This window comes from Sus scrofa, chromosome 17, assembly GCF_000003025.6.
Source record: "Sus scrofa isolate TJ Tabasco breed Duroc chromosome 17, Sscrofa11.1, whole genome shotgun sequence".
Taxonomy (NCBI): Eukaryota; Metazoa; Chordata; class Mammalia; order Artiodactyla; family Suidae; genus Sus; species Sus scrofa.
The window spans coordinates 8562099-8580715 of NC_010459.5; the positions used below are offsets into that span (position 1 = coordinate 8562099).

General features: G+C 44.3%; 1 protein-coding gene across 1 annotated transcript in view; it reads left to right on the forward strand.

Annotated features, from left to right (window-relative positions):
• The window catches only part of FAT1 (FAT tumor suppressor homolog 1 (Drosophila)), a 114617-nt gene extending 96000 nt beyond the window's left edge, over positions 1-18617 (forward strand). Inside the window, 13 exon segments of the mRNA NM_001190170.1 lie at positions 214-418; positions 421-1014; positions 1160-1262; positions 1265-1290; positions 3798-3955; positions 4594-5056; positions 5775-5806; positions 5809-5847; positions 5850-5926; positions 6363-6473; positions 7946-8577; positions 9893-10030; positions 17198-18617. Coding sequence (NP_001177099.1) covers positions 214-418; positions 421-1014; positions 1160-1262; positions 1265-1290; positions 3798-3955; positions 4594-5056; positions 5775-5806; positions 5809-5847; positions 5850-5926; positions 6363-6473; positions 7946-8577; positions 9893-10030; positions 17198-17826 — 3207 coding nt within the window. The 3' untranslated portion in view covers positions 17827-18617.

The window sequence follows — 18617 nt, forward strand, 5'->3', positions numbered from 1 at the left end:
GTGGTGTAGGTCGCAGGTTGTATCTGGTTGTATCTGTGTTGTTGTGACCGTGGTGTAGTCTGGCAGCTGCAGCTCCGATTGGACCCCGTCTGGGAACTTCCATATGCCGCAGGTGTAGCCTGAAAAAGAAAAAAATAAAATGACATGCTTTTAAAAAAAGAAGTTGTAAAGCACGACACAGACAACGGTGATTTGATTCCCCTTTTCTCGTAGGTGGCGGATAATGGGAAGCCCCCGCTGTCATCACTCACATATATCGACATTAGGGTCATCGAGGAGAGCGTCTACCCCCCTGCGATTCTGCCGCTGGAGGTCTTCATCACCGCCGTCGGAGAGGAGTACGCGGGCGGTGTCATCGGGAAGATCCACGCGACAGACCAAGACGTGTATGACACGTTAACCTACAGCCTCGATCCCCAATGGACACCCTCTTCTCTGTTTCCAGCACGGGGGGGAAGCTGATCGCCCACAAGAAGCTGGATATAGGGCAGTACCTCCTCAACGTCAGCGTGACGGACGGCAGGTTTACCACAGCGGCCGACATCACGGTGCACGTCCGCCAGGTGACGCAGGAGATGCTGAACCAGACTGTGGCCGTCCGCTTTGCCAACCTCACGCCAGAAGACTTCGTGGGGGACTACTGGCGCAACTTCCAGCGGGCTCTGCGCAACGTCTTGGGCGTGCGGAGGCACGACATCCAGATTGTTAGTTTGCAGCCGGCCGACCCTCACCCGCATCTGGACGTCCTGCTTTTCGTGGAGAAAGCGGGGAGCTCCCAGGTGTCAACCAGACAGCTGCTGCATAAGATGAACGCTTCCGTGACTGACCTCGAGGAGATCATTGGCGTGAGGATATTGGACGTTTTCCAGAAGCTCTGCGCAGGCCTGGATTGCCCTTGGAAGTTCTGTGACGAGAAGGTGTCTGTGGACGAGAACGTGATGTCCACGCATAGCACGGCCAGACTGAGTTTTGTCACTCCACGCCACCGAAGAACCGCCATGTGTCTCTGCAAAGGTAACACACATACACATAGGGAAAAAGGCAGGGTGGGTTCTTTTCACATACAGCCAATGGAGGCTACACATTAAACATTGTTTTCTTGAAATTCCTATTAATTAGCGCTCCCCCATCCCCCTTTTTTTTTTTAATTTAAACAAAGAGGGAAAATGCCCCGTTGTCCACCATGGGTGTGAAGACAGTCCGTGCCCTGAAGGATCTGAATGCGTCTCTGATCCCCTGGAGGAGAAATACACCTGCGTCTGTCTGGCGGCAAGTTTGGTCAGTGCCCAGGTGAGAGTTCAATGACTGAGAATGCTCTTACCTAAAAAACATTCACTCTCAGAGTTTCTTCTGATTTTCCTCTTTGTTGGAGTTGAAAAGTATTAGAAAGCATGCTTATTATAACAAGTCAGAAAGACCCTGAAATGAATAAATTAGTAACTTCTCCTTCATCTTCAGCACACTCTCTCATTAATAATGGGATGTTCTTTCTTCTCTGTCATGAGAGCTCATACAAGCATAGTCCCATACGTACAGATGTATTGTCCTTTTTCTCTCACATCTTCTCTCTCTCTCTTTTTAAAGAAGCTGAGAAGGGATTATATCCAACCTAGTCCTCTTTCCTCTGCTTCATAGGATGCTGTGAGCATCTTTTCAAGTCCAAATACTTTTTTTTTTTTTTTTTGTCTTTTTGTCTTTTTTGTTGTTGTTGTTGTTGCTATTTCTTGGGCCGTTCCCACGGCATATGGAGGTTCCCAGGCTAGGGGTTGAATCGGAGCTGTAGCCACCGGCCTACACCAGAGCCACAGCAACGCGGGATCCGAGCCACGTCTGCAACCTACACCACAGCTCACGGCAACGCCGGATCGTTAACCCACTGAGCAAGGGCAGGGACCGAACCCGCAACCTCATGGTTCCTAGTCGGATTCGTTAACCACTGCGCCACGACGGGAACTCCCAAATACTTTTTAATAGCTAGATGGCATTTTGTAGCATGGCTATACCATCATTTATTCAGCATGGTCCCTATAGGTGGAGATTCAGGTTATGTTTTCTGGTGTTAAAAGAAGAATCTTTTTTTTTGCTTTTTAGGGCCACACCCATGGCATATGGAGGTTCCCAGGCTAAGGATCTAATTGGAGCTACAGCTGCTGGCCTACACCACAACCACAACAACACCAGATCCGAGCCGCATCTTTGACCTACACCATACATACCTTGTGGCAACGCCACATCCTTAACCCACTGAGCGAGGCCAGGGATTGAACCCACAACCTCATGGTTCCTATTCGGATTCGTTTCCACTGCACCACAAAGGGAATTCTATAAGAGAAGAATCTTACACGTGTATCCTTACATATTGGTGCTTTCATTTCTGTACAGCAGGTTGTTTATTTATTTTATTTATTTTTTGTATTTTTGCTATTTCTTTGGGCCGCTTCCGAGGCATATGGAGGTTCCCAGGCTAGGGGTCCAATTAGAGCTATAGCCGCTGGCCTATGCCAGAGCCACAGCAACACGGGATCCGAGCCGCATCTGCAACCTGCACCACAGCTCACGGCAACGCTGGATTGTTAACCCACTGAGCAAGTGCAGGGACCGAACCCGCAACCTCATGGTTCCTAGTCGGATTCGTTAACCACTGCACCACGATGGAAACTCCCATTTTTAATTTTTAAACATACTATTATGTTAGTTTCCCCCAATGTTGTTCCAATTCCTGTTTCTTCTAGTCAGATGGTAAGGTCTCATTCCCCATTTTTTTTTTTTTTTTTTTTTGCCAGGGTTGAAGGTTTTCAAATTAAGAAACAAGTTTCCCTGCCTAAGGGGCATGAAATGATAGCTGCTTATTTTAATTGGCATTTCTCTAACTTGTGAAAGTTGTCTTTTCATTTTTTTCATTGCCTGTTACCACTTCCTCTTCTGTCACTGGACCATTCATATTATCTGCTTGATTGTCTGGATTCTTTGTCCATTTCTTATTTGATTTCTTATTTTGTGTGAAGCTCTTTGTGTACTATGAGCATTACATTAGCTGCATTCTGCTGCCTGTATGTTATTGATCTTTTGATTTAATTTTCATTTTGTCACCTCTGCATAACATTACAAAAAAGTTTTCATCTCTGGATTGATATAGTTTTCATCATTTTTGTAGATTAGGCATTGTTTTATGTCTTGCTTGAGAAAGTTTCACAAACCACCTTGAGGCTATGTACATATTTTTTTTCCTAAATTGTTTTCTAATAATTTTATAATGGATATTTTATACTTAGATCTTCATTATCTTAGAATTCATTTCTGTGATATAATAGTCTATTTTATTCTCTCCAGATGGAGAGCCAGTTATGGTGTGCTGTTCATTAAGCAAGTAGACATTTCCCATTACACTGAATTTTATAATGTTATAATCTTAGATCCAAAACTTGGATGAGTTGGGGCGGCCGTGGGGGACACACTTATAAAAATATGCTTAAACTTTTTTTTTCTTTTTTTTTTTTTTTCCGGTCTTTTTGTCTTTTTAAGGCCTCACCCATGGCACATGGAGGTTCCCAGGCTAGGAGTCAAATCGGAGCTGTAGCCGCCGGCCTGTGCCACAGCCACAGCAACTCAGGATCCAGGCCACATCTGCGACCTACACCACAGCTCATGGCAACGCCATATCCTTAACCCACTGAGCAAGGCCAGGGATTGAACCTGCGTCCTCATGGATGTTAGATTCGTTAACCACTGAGCCACGATGGAAATTCCAGTATGCTTAAACTTGATGTGATTTCTTTTTTCCTCCTTGTGACTCTCAGGCAGTTCATCCGTAACATTTACTGGAAACAGTTTTGTGAAGTACCGTCTAATGGAAAATGAGAACAAGTTGGAGATGAAACTGACCATGCGGCTGCGAACATACTCCTCGCACGCGGTTGTCATGTATGCTCGCGGGACTGACTACAGCATCTTGGAGGTGAGTGCAGTCTGTCCATGTTGGTACCTCAGATTGTAGAAGACTTTGAAAACACCTCTTAGGTTCATCGTGTTCGTTTTGGAAAAAAAATAAAATAAGCCAAATGAAACAGTTGATTTCTACATTTAATTGGTTCACTGATACACATAAGTTTTAGGGATGAAAGGCTCTTTTTGCTCTGCAATCATGTAGACATTTACTTCTGTTTCTCACACTCTGAGGTACCTGTGATGGTTACATTCAAATGCTACGTGGTGTTACACCTTGTTAATATTACACAGAGTTTGTAGAGAGATCTTTCGCATGCTTAAAATTCGCTTGCCCACTATTTTTTTTTTCAGCATGATTCATTTTGGACTTTTGATCATACCCCATGCTATTTTGGGTTGTTGTTCACTTAACCATTAATTATTAGTCACCTACACAGTGCCTTTAGGATAGGCCGTTGGCACGTGACCCATTTTCAGAATTTGTCCTACGTGCAGACAGGCACATGTTCTGCAGTACTGAAACTCAAGGCCTTGCTTTCTGCCTTCAGTCGCCAGACAGGCCCCTCCCCTCCTGTAGACGCTTGCTCAGAGACTGAACTTGAAGACCGTGAGAGAGAGAACCACGAACAGTGCTTGTTTCTGTTGTAGATTCACAGCGGAAGGCTGCAGTACAAATTCGACTGTGGGAGTGGCCCCGGCATCGTCTCTGTTCAGAGCATCCAGGTCAATGACGGACTGTGGCACGCGGTGTCCCTCGAAGTGAATGGAAACTACGCCAGGCTGGTTCTAGACCAAGTCCACACCGCATCAGGCACAGCCCCAGGGACGCTGAAAACCCTCAACTTGGACAACCATGTGTTTTTCGGTGGCCACATCCGTCAGCAAGGCTCAAGGCACGGAAGAAGCCCCCAAGTTGGCAATGGTTTCCGGGGTTGCATGGACTCCATTTATCTGAATGGGCAGGAGCTGCCTTTAAATAACAAACCAAGGAGCTATGCACACATCGAAGAATCAGTGGACGTGTCCCCTGGGTGTTTGTTAACAGCTACGGAAGACTGCTCGAGTAGCCCTTGCCAGAATGGAGGCGTTTGCAATCCCTCTCCTACTGGAGGTGAGCTTCATACCTGAGCATTTTTACAATATGACCCCTGTATGTCCTGGAAGGGAAGTTGCCTGTGTGTTTCCGCTTTCCTCTTTTTACTCAGTCAGTTCCGTCAGCCTGCAGCCAGCCTGGGATGTGAGGAGCATATGTGATGTTCAGGCAGAGCAGGGCTTAGAATTCATGCCAGCGCCGGGATGGAGGCAATGGTTTCTCTCCCACTGGACTGTAGCCGCACTACATCGTGTTTCCAGACATGCTTCATTCTGCACCAGGAGCTGCAGGAGGCCACAGCTGACCCTAACTCTTTGCCCAGCCAGAGCAACACTGACCTGGGGCTTAGAACTGGTTCCATGTGGTCCTTCTCAAGGCCTCCTTTTTCCCAGCAGCCCAGCGAGGGGCCTTCCAGCCTTGCACGGTCCAAATGGTACTAGGATTGTGCTTTTCCAGAAGGCCTTGGATCTCTGGTAATTATGATGAACTAAAGCCAGTTAGGAGTCGTCTCTTCCATGCTCCCGTGCTCTGTGTTTTAGTGACACCAGCCCTGGAAAGGTCTGTTGATACACACAACTTTTTACCCAGCGGCAATGGGAATTTTACTACGCTTTACAGGTCTCGGAGTGCCAAACCTTCCCCTAAACCTTACTTAAAAGTAAAAACCAGTATACACATAGACTTATCTTTTGAGTTATTGAGTGAGAGGACTTCTTGTTCCCTTTGGCTGCTTTAGGTTATTACTGCAAATGCAGCGCCCTGTACATAGGCCCTATTGTGAAGTGAGCGTCAATCCATGTTCGTCCAACCCTGCCTGTATGGTGGCACCTGCATTGTGGACAATGGGGACTTCATCTGTCAGTGCAGAGGCTTATATACTGGTCAGAGGTATGTGTATTTTTCTTAACTTTCACAGTTAATTATAGCATTAACTTTTTTTTTTTTTTTGTCTTTTTGCCTTTTCTTAAGCTGCTCCTGTGGCATATGGAGGTTCCCAGGCTAGGGGTCTAATCGGAGCCACAGCCACCGGCCTACACAGAGCCACAGCAACGCGGGATCTGAGCCGCATCTGTGACCCACACCAACGTCACGGCAACGCCAGGTCCTTAACCCACTGAACAGGGCCAGGGATCGAACCTGCAACCTCTCGGTTCCTAGTCAGATCCATTAACCACTGCACCAAGACGGGAACTCCGCATTAACATTTTTTAAGATACTCGTGTGTGTGCAATGTGGACATTCGTTTGTTACTGCTTTCTGACTTGCTGCATTCATTTGCAACAGAAGTATCAGGTTTGTGCTTATTTTTTTCCTCCTTCTTCAGGTGCCAGCTTAGTCCCTACTGCAAAGATGAACCGTGTAAAAATGGTGGAACGTGCTTTGACAGTTTGGATGGTGCTGTGTGTCAGTGTGACTCCGGTTTTAGGGGAGAAAGGTAACTCACTTCTTTGAAGATGTGTATTTGCATCTCTCTGTAGTATCACGGTGATTAGCAGATGCAACAAAACTTCATTATTTGGACTCTGTTGCTTCACACTTGTATTCAGAGCTCATTTTGGCTCCTTGTATATCTTTTCCTTCTTTCAAAGTAAAAAAATATTGACCAGATGCATAGAATATTACAGTGGTTGAAATAATACATACTTAGACATATAACAGGTCTATACTTTGTTATTTATAAACAAAGAATGTGTGGGTACTTGTAGGAAGTTTGTAGGTTGAGCAAGATTGTTGTGGTTTTGAATTCAGAAGCCATGGGATTGCTACCTGTCTGAGAGTGATGATGACAATTTTTTTTCACCATTCGCATAGCATCTAAAACCTTTTTCAACTCCCTGGCACTTTTTGTGAGCCTTCCGTAGTCCTGAGAGGCGATGATTATTTTCCAGGTGAAGAAAATGACGCACTGAGGTACCTGTTGGTGACCTTGAGAGAAGTGGCTTTTAGTTCCAGGTGCCATTTCACCTTAGACTTGTCACCAGTGCAGTTTAAAAACATACTCAGTGCATGTTATTTGTAAGCGCCCAGTGCAGTACATCTAGAAGAGCCTTCACCACGGTATCAGTCTTATCAGCAGGCTGTAAGCGTGACCTGCTTACAGGGATTCGCATGAGGTTTGCTCTAGCAGTGGTCGTGGTCTTGAACTTCGCCAGGAGTCACGTGGTCTTTGTTTGAAAGTCTGCTTCCCTAATTCTAGTTAATGCTCAATACATTGGACCAAAATGTCTCAGTAACCAAAATTGTAGTGCAGGTGAGTATAGGGGATGGTGAGTGGATACATTTTTTTAAAGGAGGAAAAGTGTCATGTCTGCACAGGTGCCAAACACCTATTGGGAAAGGGGAGGGTTGGGGTGGGACTTGGGGGCTTGCATGTGAAGGATTCTGTGAAGGTGAGGTGCTCAGGGAGGTTCTCCATGGCAAGAAGTATTTAAAAATGGAAAACAGAGGGTTTTCTAGCCCTTCACACACTTTATGGAACTGTCATATTCCCAAACAGGAACACTCTCTGAGAAATTTAATCTTGCCTCTTACAATACACTTATCAACATGCACAGTCTAAATTTCTGCATGAGAAATCAAGACAAAGTGATGTTTAGCTTCGGAGTTTGTTTAGTAATCTGTTGCGTCCTTAGAAAAATGGCAAACATTGACTTGACATAATGTTTACCTCCCAGGTGTACAGAGTGTAAAGAGTCTAAGATCAAATGATCATTTTACTCCATGAAAGGTTTTTTTGTTTAGTTGTTTTTTTTTGTTTGTTTGTTTGTTTTTTGGCTGTTAAGTATTCGGTTTTGTTCTGGGTGGACCTTACGAAGAGGGATTAGCCTTCATCTCTAAGAGTTACAGACCTGGCAGTTCTGACTCCTATTGCAAAGGCCTCTCCTCAGATCTGGGCTTTCTTGGCAGGTGTCAGAGTGACGTTGACGAATGTGCCGGCAACCCCTGCCACAACGGGGCGCTTTGTGAGAATACGCACGGCTCCTATCACTGTAACTGCAGCCACGAGTACAGAGGGAGGCACTGTGAGGACGTGGCTCCCAACCAGTATGTCTCGACCCCGTGGAACATCGGCCTGGCCGAGGGAATAGGCATCGTCGTTTTCATAACGGGGATATTTCTGCTGGTGGTGGTGTTTGTCTTCTGCCGCAAGATGATTAGTCGGAAGAAGAAACACCAGCCCGAGCCTGAGGACAAACACTTGGGACCCGGCACCGCTTTCCTGCAGAGACCATATTTTGATTCCAAGCTCAATAAGAACATTTACTCCGACATACCACCCCAGGTGCCTGTCCGTCCCATCTCCTACACCCCGAGCATCCCAAGTGACTCTAGAAACAATCTGGACCGAAACTCCTTCGAAGGGTCGGCCATCCCCGAGCACCCCGAATTCAGCACCTTTAACCCCGAGTCCGTGCACGGGCACCGGAAGGCCGTGGCCGTCTGCAGCGTGGCCCCCAACCTGCCTCCCCCGCCGCCTTCCAACTCTCCTTCGGACAGTGACTCCATCCAGAAGCCTAATTGGGACTTCGACTACGACAGTAAGAGCGCCTTTTCTCATCTCCATGAAGTGTCACTGAGAGTCGGGCAGTGACATTGCAGGCTGCCAGACCTTCCGGTGTGCGTGTCAAAGTGGGGGAATCTCTGTGAGTGACCAGTAGCTCGGGTGCGATGGGAAAACTCTGCCCGGAGCCTGCAGCACTGGCTGAGCACTGTGGCTGCAATGGTATCTTAACGAAGGAATTGAAGTTAGTCAGGTTCCACTCAATCTGGAAAGAGCTTTTCATTTTTGTAGTTGATGTGGATTCTCCACTATAATATGGGGGGATTTTTATTTTTTTTTATTTTTTTTATTTTTTTTGTCTTTTTGCCATTTCTTGGGCCGCTCCCATGGCACATGGAGGTTCCCAGGCTAGGGGTCTCATCGGAGCTGTAGCTACGACATGGGATCTGAACCATGTCTGTAACCTACACCACAGCTCATGGCAATGCCGGATCCTTAACCCACTGAGTTAGGCCAGGGATCGAACCCGCAACCTCATGGTTCCTAGTCAGATTCGTTAACCACTGAGCCACAACGGGAACTCCTATGGGGGGATTTTTAATGACAAAAATATTGGGAGGACATTTGCAAGATAGGGCTTTTTTCAAACATGGCCAGAAGTGACCATTTTGTTTGTTTATTTGTTTTTAAGGCCACACACATGGCATAGGGCAGTTCCTAAGCCAGGGACTGAATCTAAACTACAGCTTTGGTGATGCTGGATCCTTGAACTTCCTACACTGGGCCGAGGATCAAACTTGCACCTCTGCAGTGACCTGAGCTGCTGCAGTTGGATGCTTAACCCACTGTGCCATGGCGGGAATTCTGTGATAGTATTTATATTAGTGGCCTGATATATATTTGATGCTTTGAAAAGGTGTGTGTGTGTGTGTATACCATTTTCAAACAAAATTCTATTTTACTTTATTTTTTTGTGTGGCATATGGAAGTTCTCGGGCCAGGAATCAAACCAGAACCACAACAGGGTCCCGCGACACAGCGGGGCAACACCAGATCCCTAATCCACTGAACCACAAGGGAAGTCCTCAAACAAAATTTTATTTCCCCGTATCATCCAATGATATCCGCAGGCAGATTTATCGAGCATTTCTGTTCCGTGAGTCTGCAAGGACATCTTTAGGGTTTTGGTTGTTTTTTAAATGGTTCTCTTTTTTCCTTGCACTTTTTCTATTCAGTAAGTCCCAGGCAGTCTGTGGGTCCTGCCGGCTTGGTGTCAGGATACAGCAGGAAACGCAGCAGCGCCTCTGCCTTCATGGAGCTAAACTGTTCTGTCTCTCCTCTCCTCCTTTTAGCTAAAGTAGTGGATCTTGATCCCTGTCTCTCCAAGAAACCGCTGGAGGAAAAGCCTTCTCACCCGTGCAGCGCCCGGGAGAGCCTGTCCGAGGTGCAGTCCCTGAGCTCCTTCCAGTCCGAATCGTGCGATGACAACGGTGAGCACACAGCCCGACGTCCACCCCCCTGCCCGCGTGATGTGACAGGGTCGTGCAGACGCACCGGTGCCCCGGCCCGGCTCAGATTGTCTCCACATTTCGGTTAGACAAGGCCGGGGACCTCCTTGCATGAACGTCCGCTGGGGAAAATATTTAAGATGTTCTAAAGGCTGAGGTATTTGAACCGTAACAACTGGTCAGGAATAAGGGAGAAGATATAATTAATTGAAAGACAGAGTCTGTCCAGTCGGTTCCTTTTGCATTGACCTTTTTTCCACAACGGTGACTCTTCGAGACATTCTGTGGATGTTTTAAAAACCCCGTGACAGCTCCCTTGGGCAGGCCCCCCGCGTGCGTGCACAGACGCACCCGCCCCCCAGCCCTGAGATAACGAGAGTCTGAAATGTTCACCTTGAGCAGCACCTGTGGTATATGACAAGGTCTTATTTGTCTCTTCCCCCCACTCCCCTGCGGCCTCAGCTCCCATTTGGATCAGAGCGTACTGACTGAGAGCAGTTTAAGAGATTGCTAGTAAGTTTGATTATATTTCTAATGAAGAAGGTTTGACAGTTGGGTCGTGAATGCCAGTTTTGTTGATCTGATTTCCCTAGGGTAAAGGGCATGGATAACCAGCTTCGCCACCTTAGCACATACCAGTAGAGAAAACTCAGAAACACCATAAAGGGAGTTTGGGGTGGAAAATTTGAATGTCAGAATTAGTGTAACTTTTTTTTTTTTCCTCATAAAATACCATATGAAAACATTTCAAATATTGTATTGGTAGAAGGAAATAAACTCTAATAAGTTTTTGGTTGTTTCTAAATCCAAAAGAGTGCATCCATAAGATACTGCTAAGCCCTTTTCCAAACTAAGGACGGCCATAAGTCTGTGCCATTCATTCCTGAATTATTTCAAGAATGTTATATATGATAGCAGAGTATACCTGTGTTTATTATTTAGTGCTGAAGTATATGGTCCTGGCTTTGCTTATTAAACGAACAACAGAGTAGAATTCGTTCTTTCCTAAGGTTTAATTCTAAAACATCAGAGTCGCTGAATTAGATACTAATTTATATCTTGGTCCTTATTCTCTTCATAAATACATTTCAGAATTTGTCATTATTTTCATTCTTTTTCCTGGGTTTTTTTTTCCCCATTGGAATATCATTCTTAATACTACTCCTAAGCACTTTTAATAAGACATGGTGAAATTAGTTATGAAATTAGGAGTTCCCATTGTGGCACAGTGGAAACAACCCGACTAGTATCTATGAGGATACAAGTTCAATCCCTGGCCTCAGTCATTGGGTTAAGGACCCTGCATTGCCATGAGCTGTGATGTAGGTCAAAGATGCAGCTCAGATCCTGCATTGCTGTGGCTGTGGTGTAGGCTGGCAGCTGTAGCTCTGATTCGACCCCTAGCCTGGGAACGTCCATGTGCTGCAGGTGTGGCCCTTAAAAAAAAAAAAAAAGAAAGAAAAGAAAAAAAATAATCACCATATAATACAACAAGGAAAAAAAAACTTATTATCCAAGAATGCCTGTATTTTATTCTTTATCATAATTTTGATCATTATCAATCATAAAATCAAAATCTGTATCAAGAGTGTATTTAAATTATGTTTTTTAGTTTCCTAAGGTTGTTGTGGTAGATTACTGCAAACCTAGTGGACTAAGACAAGATGAATTGGTTATTGTAGTTTTGTAGTTTAGAAATCTGACGCTTGTCTCAATAGACTAAAATTAAGGTGTCAGCAGGGCTCTCTCCTTTCTGATGACTCCAGGGAGACTCCCTTTCCTGTACCTTTTCCAGTTTCTAGAGGCTGTTCCTTGGCTCATGGCTTAGTCCTCCATCTCTCAGAGTCATCAACACTGCATCTCCCTGGCCGCTCTTCTGTATTCACCTCTCCTCCAGCTTTAGCCGGGGACAGTTTCTCCCCCTTTAAGGATCCTTGTGATTGCATGGGCCTGCACAATAATTGAGAAAAATTCTCCCCATCCCAAGGTCTTTAACTTGGTCACACCAGCAGAGCCTCTTTCACCCAAGATGGTAATGTGCTCCCAGGTTCCCAGAATTAGAATGTGGTCATCTCTGAGGCCGTCCTTCTGCCTCTTCCACACATAATTATTTATCTTGGCCTGGATGCATTCAAACAATTTGATATACACATGAAAAGGGAATTTACACAGGAAACAGCTAGGCAGACAGGCTGCATTTCTCTGCTGGTATGTTAGCTCACCAGCTGTTAACTTGTCTGCAAAAAGATGAGAAAATTGGGGTGGGAGTCCATAGAACAGAGACAAAGCCATTTTTGTGTTTATAGTGCATATTTTACCTTATTATGTAGCTCTTAATTTTTTTTTCTCCCTGGGAACAATGTATGAGTTTATAAAGTGGACCCAGAAAATTGCCTTAGCAAATAGCCTAAAGCTCTGAATGAGAAGTCTTTTGCTCATGGCATGTTATAATGTAAGGATTGTTTGTTCATGACCTGACTCCTAATTGTAATTGTGAAACAGATTAATAGCGAAAGAGACTTTTTCCTAAATTACAGTATAATATGGTTATTTTGTTCCTTTGATGAATAGTAAATATTGATTTGAAAAATCTCTGAGACGTGTAAGGCACAGAGTGTGGGGTCACGCATAATTTTATTATGTAGTTAATATATTCACATTTTTAAACTCTGAGGTAGAAATCATATATAAAGAAATCCTGTTTAATGCACTGTTTCCTAACTAACGGAAGATTTTCCTAATTTACTCCTTTTATACCTTTTCACAAGCTTCCCTAGTGACTGTAATACACCTTGTCAATGCTGTCGTTGACACGGTGACTGATGAAGGTATAGTCGTGTGTGGTCTCTGTGTTTGTGGTCACAATGACTGTCCCTGGAGTTGTGTGCTGTTGCCTGTTGTAGTGCTGTTGAAAAGTCCCTGTGTTTTGGTTCTGGGGAGGTTGAGTACTTTCATTTTGTGGAGGTGTATCTATCCACAGTCCAGATGTTGCAAAAATAGTTTGATATCTGTATATTATATGTGTCTGTGGTCTTTGTTACTTTCTGCCATTCACAGTGAATTTACACAGATGCCAGAAGTCACCCATAGGGTCTTGACAGCTGCCTTGACAAGGCACAATATGAAAAAGTTAGAAGTAATTCTAACTATCTAAAATATTTTTTTGTTTGTTTGTTTGTTTTTGCTATTTCTTTGGGCCACTCCCACGGCATATGGAGGTTCCTGGGCTAGGGGTCCAATCGGAGCTGTAGTCACCGGCCTACGCCAGAGCCACAGCAACGCGGGATCCGAGCCGCGTCTGCAACCTGTACCACAGCTCACGGCAACGCCGGATCGTCAACCCGCTGAGCAAGGGCAGGGATCAAACCCGCAACCTCATGGTTCCTAGTCGGATTCGTTAACCACTGCGCCACGACGGGAACTCCTAAAATATTTTTAATATAAAAAATTATCTTTATGTGAAGAGGTATAAGACTAAGTAGCACACAGCTTTTATAATTACCTGTACCTGACTCTTCTCTCTTGGATTTTCCCTGAGTATGATCAGGGAAAATCATAGAACATGATAGAAGGTATATTTTTATATTTGGTTGAATATGAAGCTTTATCTGTGCAAAATTATAAGAAATACCTGCCTTAAATGATTTTAAATTAAATTAGCCCTTTATGGGAGTTCCCCATTGTGGCTCAGCAATAAGGAACTCAACTAGTATCCATGAGGATGTGGGTTTGATCCCTGGCCTTGCTCAGTGGGTTAAGGATCCAGTGTTGCTGTGGTATAGGTCACAGACACGGCATGGATCCCACATTGCTGTGGCTGTGGTATAGGCCGGCAGCTGCAGCTCCAATTCAACCCCTAGCCTGGGAACTTGCATGTGCTGCAGATGCGGCCTTAAAAAAAAAAAAAATTCAGTCCTTTATTAGTGCACTGAAATTCAAGTAATGACATGCGCGCTGCACAGGCATTTTCAAACTTTTCAAACTGTGAGTCAGGTCACACAAGGTAGGGCTTGTGAAAAGCCTAATTGCTTGACCCCAGCACCAAGCTTTCTGATTGACCGGGTCTGGGTGGGGCCCTGAGAATTTGCTTTCTGACAGGCCCCCATATGATTCTGCTATTACTGGTCTAAGGATGACACTTTGAGAACTAATGGCATAGACCACTAAGAGTACATAAAGCTTAGAAGATCCTTTTTCCTGGGACATACAGATTCTCAAGATTTAGGTGAGAGAAAGTATGGTTTCAAGCCAAATTTGATAGGGGGGCACCAGGTGAGAATTTAGCATTTACCAGTTAACTGTTACCGGGGAGACTCAACACTTATTTTCCTAAGAAGTACCATGTCTTTGCTTGGTGAATCGGAAGGTGATCTGCATTTTGTCTAGTGAATTTTAGTATTCCCATAATGAGATTTTCATAATTTAAATATGGAAGGAGTTTAAAGAAGCAGAATTTGAAATGGTTCTTTCATTGCACTCTCTTTCATTGAAAATATTTTTTGTCAAATTAAATACAAATTGAGTTTAAAGTTGACAGCTAGTTTAAGAATTATTGAGTACCTGTTTAGCAACGAAATTGTCAATCCTCTTTTAAAAAGGAGCTACCGTGTTTTTAGCAGACTTTTTAGAATAATTCCATAGATACATGGTAGCTAAATACTGGCTTATTCACCTTTAGAAGCAGTGCAGTTTTTTCACTTTTTGATTTAAATTTCCAGAAGAGAACCATCAGTCAGATCTTATTGGTTCTAACAGGACGGAAGATAATATGAGAAAAATAATGTATATAACTCGGTCGCTTTGCTGGACAGCAGAAATTGACAGAACATTGTAAATCAACTATGATAAAAGAACAGTATATGAGAGTGGGCCTCTTCCACTGTACCCATGCTAAGAAACAAACAAACAAGACTTATTGGTTCCAAATTACTGTATCACCTGGGTTTTCAAGAACATCCCTGAAAGTGTAGAAAGCATTGCCCTTGCTTAGAAGGTCACTTAGTCACCATGATTCCCACTTCCGCAATGATTAAGAACCAACAGTCAGTGTTTGACCTGATTAATCCTCATAACAACTAAGGGATTACCACCCCCATTTCGAAGATAAGCGCCTGAAGCTTAGCCGGGGTGAGCAAGCAGCCCAAGGTCCTGGCATTCACGTCACCTCTTGGCTTCATGCTGCTGGGGTCCGGTGTGCGAGACAAGACCTGGGAAAGAGCATGCGTCCTTCCAGATTTGGGTGGGCTAAGGATTCAGTGCGGCTAATTGGTGTCTCCAAGGGAAGGTGGACAGTGTAAATAGGAATTCATATTCCAGACGAGCAAGGTTTGGAGAGATTTCCTTTCAGCTGTTGGAAGTATCTAAGTGAGTTCAGGATTTCTCTGATTCTAATGCCTGTATGAAGCTATAGCCTGTGTCTCTTACAGAGCCATGGCTCCTGGGCGTGGATTGTCACCTCGTGACCCGATGTTCCCACGCCTTAGAAAAAACGATCGCATCATATTTCTCAGTAAAACGAGGGTGTCATTTAAATGCCTTATCAATTTACATTTTATAAGCGCTTATAGACTTGAAGGAGTCCTCTCAAAATTCTGTGTTCTCAGCTTGCTCCAGAAGCAAGGGAAAGAAAGTAAAATCATGTCTGAGTTTCCTGGTGGAGCCCCGAGTTCACCTTTTCCCTCCGCTCCCATGGCCCATTTTATTTGCACTACACAAACGTCTCACCATTTGGAATGTTCACGGATAATGGCCTAGAGGCATGGTACATGGCTGACTGGGCCTTTATAAACAGTTTCTATTGTGTTATGTACTTAATCTTTATTGCCTTTTCAGCCGTCCTTCTCGTTTAATCACATATGTTTTCTTTTCTCTCTACTCTGCACCAAAAGAGTCTTTGGCTGCTCCTGACCTCAGCAAATCAAGAGGTGACTTATGCATGCCAGTTGTTCATTGATATTCACTAAAACAAATTGGCAAAGATCTGACCCAGTACTGACTTGCTTCACATGTTTGTGCAGTGACTAGTGCATCAGCTGTTTGTGCCCTGCATCCTAAATGCCGACTGCCTCACCTTTGCTATCTGCCAAAGGATTTCAAAAATCCTGAGTGGGCGGTGGGGGGACTAGCCTCAAATTGGGAGTTTTTTTTTTTGTTTTTTTTTTTTAATAAAATTATACTGGAATTCCTGCAGTAGTGCAGCAGGTTAAGGATCCAGCATTGTCTCTGTGGTGACTCGGGTAGCTGCCGAGGTGGGGTGGGTTCAAACCCCAGCCCAGCACACTGGGTGAAGGATACAACATGGAAGCAGCTGCAGCTGGAATTCAGTCCCTGGCTCAGAACGTCCATATGCTGCAGGTGTGGCCCCCCAAAAATTAATTAAAATTATACTTTTATATAGTTGTCACCGAAATGGATGTAGTTTATCAAAAACTTATATTTTTCAAATGTTTGCATTTTGCGTGATTTGGAGGCATGCTTTGATATGTCACTATATAATACATTCATTGTTTTTCCTAGGGCTAATGAAAAATAGTACATTTTTAATATTAAGCTTATGGCATTATAAGGGAAATTTATATTTTTTTCAATTTTAGCATGCTAAAGATTGCTTTTATTATCTTCAAAGACTCATATTAATTAGTACTTTTAAAAAAAATGACAAGTAGTTCAGATCAAGCGACATTTAATCTTTTACTAAATAGAGACTTCTTTCTCAAAGGACAAAACTTCTTTACTGATGTCCTGAGACTGAACTAATACTCTTCTGCATAAAGAGCAGTGAGTTCTAAACCACAGAAGGAAGACTGAAAGGATGATTGGAATCATTTGAAGAAAAATGCATGTAATTGAGATGCTAGCGTACTGCTTCGGGTGAAACGTCCCTTTCTTTGAATGTTAGGTACCTATAAAACTGTAAGTCCCCATTTCAGAGGAGAACCTAGTTCTTAGAGGTTCTCAAAGCTGGTTCGGGACGGGGGCATGTCTCCAAGGCAGAGACCTAGGGTTTCCAAAGCGGTGACCCTCCGTGCTCAGGGATGCCTCCGCGCCCACGCCTCTGCGCCGTGTCTGTGGCGTGCACTGAGCCCTTTCTCCGTGGCGCAGATGCTTGGGAGGAAAACACACTGAAATCTGTTTTCTTTTCTACCAAAGGGTATCATTGGGATACATCGGATTGGATGCCAAGTGTTCCTCTGCCAGATATACAAGAGTTCCCCAATTACGAGGTTATTGATGAGCAGACACCCCTGTACTCAGCAGACCCAAACGCCATCGACACAGACTATTACCCTGGCGGTTACGACATTGAGAGTGACTTTCCGCCACCGCCGGAGGACTTCCCTGCGCCTGACGAGCTGCCGCCCTTACCTCCAGAGTTCAGTGACCAGTTCGAATCCATACACCCTCCCAGAGACATGCCCGCTGCAGGGAGCTTGGGTTCTTCTTCGAGAAACCGGCAGAGGTTCAACTTGAATCAGTATCTACCCAATTTCTATCCCGTCGATATGTCGGAACCTCACAAAGCAGGCCCTGGTGAGAACAGTACTCGAAGGGAACCCTACGCCGCCTACCCTCCGGGGTATCAAAGGACCTTCGAAGCCCCCACTGTAGAGAACCTGCCCATGTCCACGTACGCCTCCACGGCTTCCTGCTCCGATGTGTCAGCGTGCTGTGAAGTGGAGTCTGAGGTTATGATGAGTGACTATGAGAGTGGGGACGACGGCCACTTGGAAGAGGTGACCATCCCTCCGCTCGATTCGCGACAGCATACGGAGGTCTAACGCTCAGACTCCCCCCAAAGTGCCTAATCGTGAACCTAGAGATTCTAGCAGTGATCTCCTCCTGCATCGTTCTTTGCAGCAGTGCTTTTGCGCTTTCTCCGGTGAGCTGAAATGGGCATGGCTGCACTGAGCCCCACGCCTCTTGACCTGTTAGCCATTTCCTGTGTTCTAACCTACTGTCCTGGGATGAGATTTATGTCGGCTGTGCCACTTCTGTGCATCTCTTTGTATTTACATTTGTCTGTTAAAATAATGAGACGAAAATCAGCTCTACTCTCTTGTTAGCATGACTCATGTATTTATATAGATTTGATTATTTTAATTTGTCTTTTCTTTGTAAATTTTATGTACAGATTTGATTTTTTTCATAGTTTTAACTAGATTTTTCAACCTATTTTGTGCATCTGTTTTTGACCGAATTTTGATGGTGTTAGCAACGTTACCCAGCACCCTGATTTTTTAATATAACCAGGGTTTCACGACATGTCCTTTTCAACTGAACTATGGCATTTCATTACTACATTTCAGTATAATCATTCTAGCTGTACATAGAACAGTTCTGATACATGGACATGTCATTCTGTACTTTAGAATTATAAACATTTTTCATTATTGGAAAGTGTAATGGGGACCTTCTGCATACTTGTTTAGAACCAAAACCACCATGACACAGTTTTTATAGTGTCTGTATATTTGTGATGCAATGGTCTTGTAAAGGTTTTTACTGAAAAACTACCATTAGCCAGTCTTTCTTACTGACAATAAATTATTAATAAAATAGCTTCACCGCC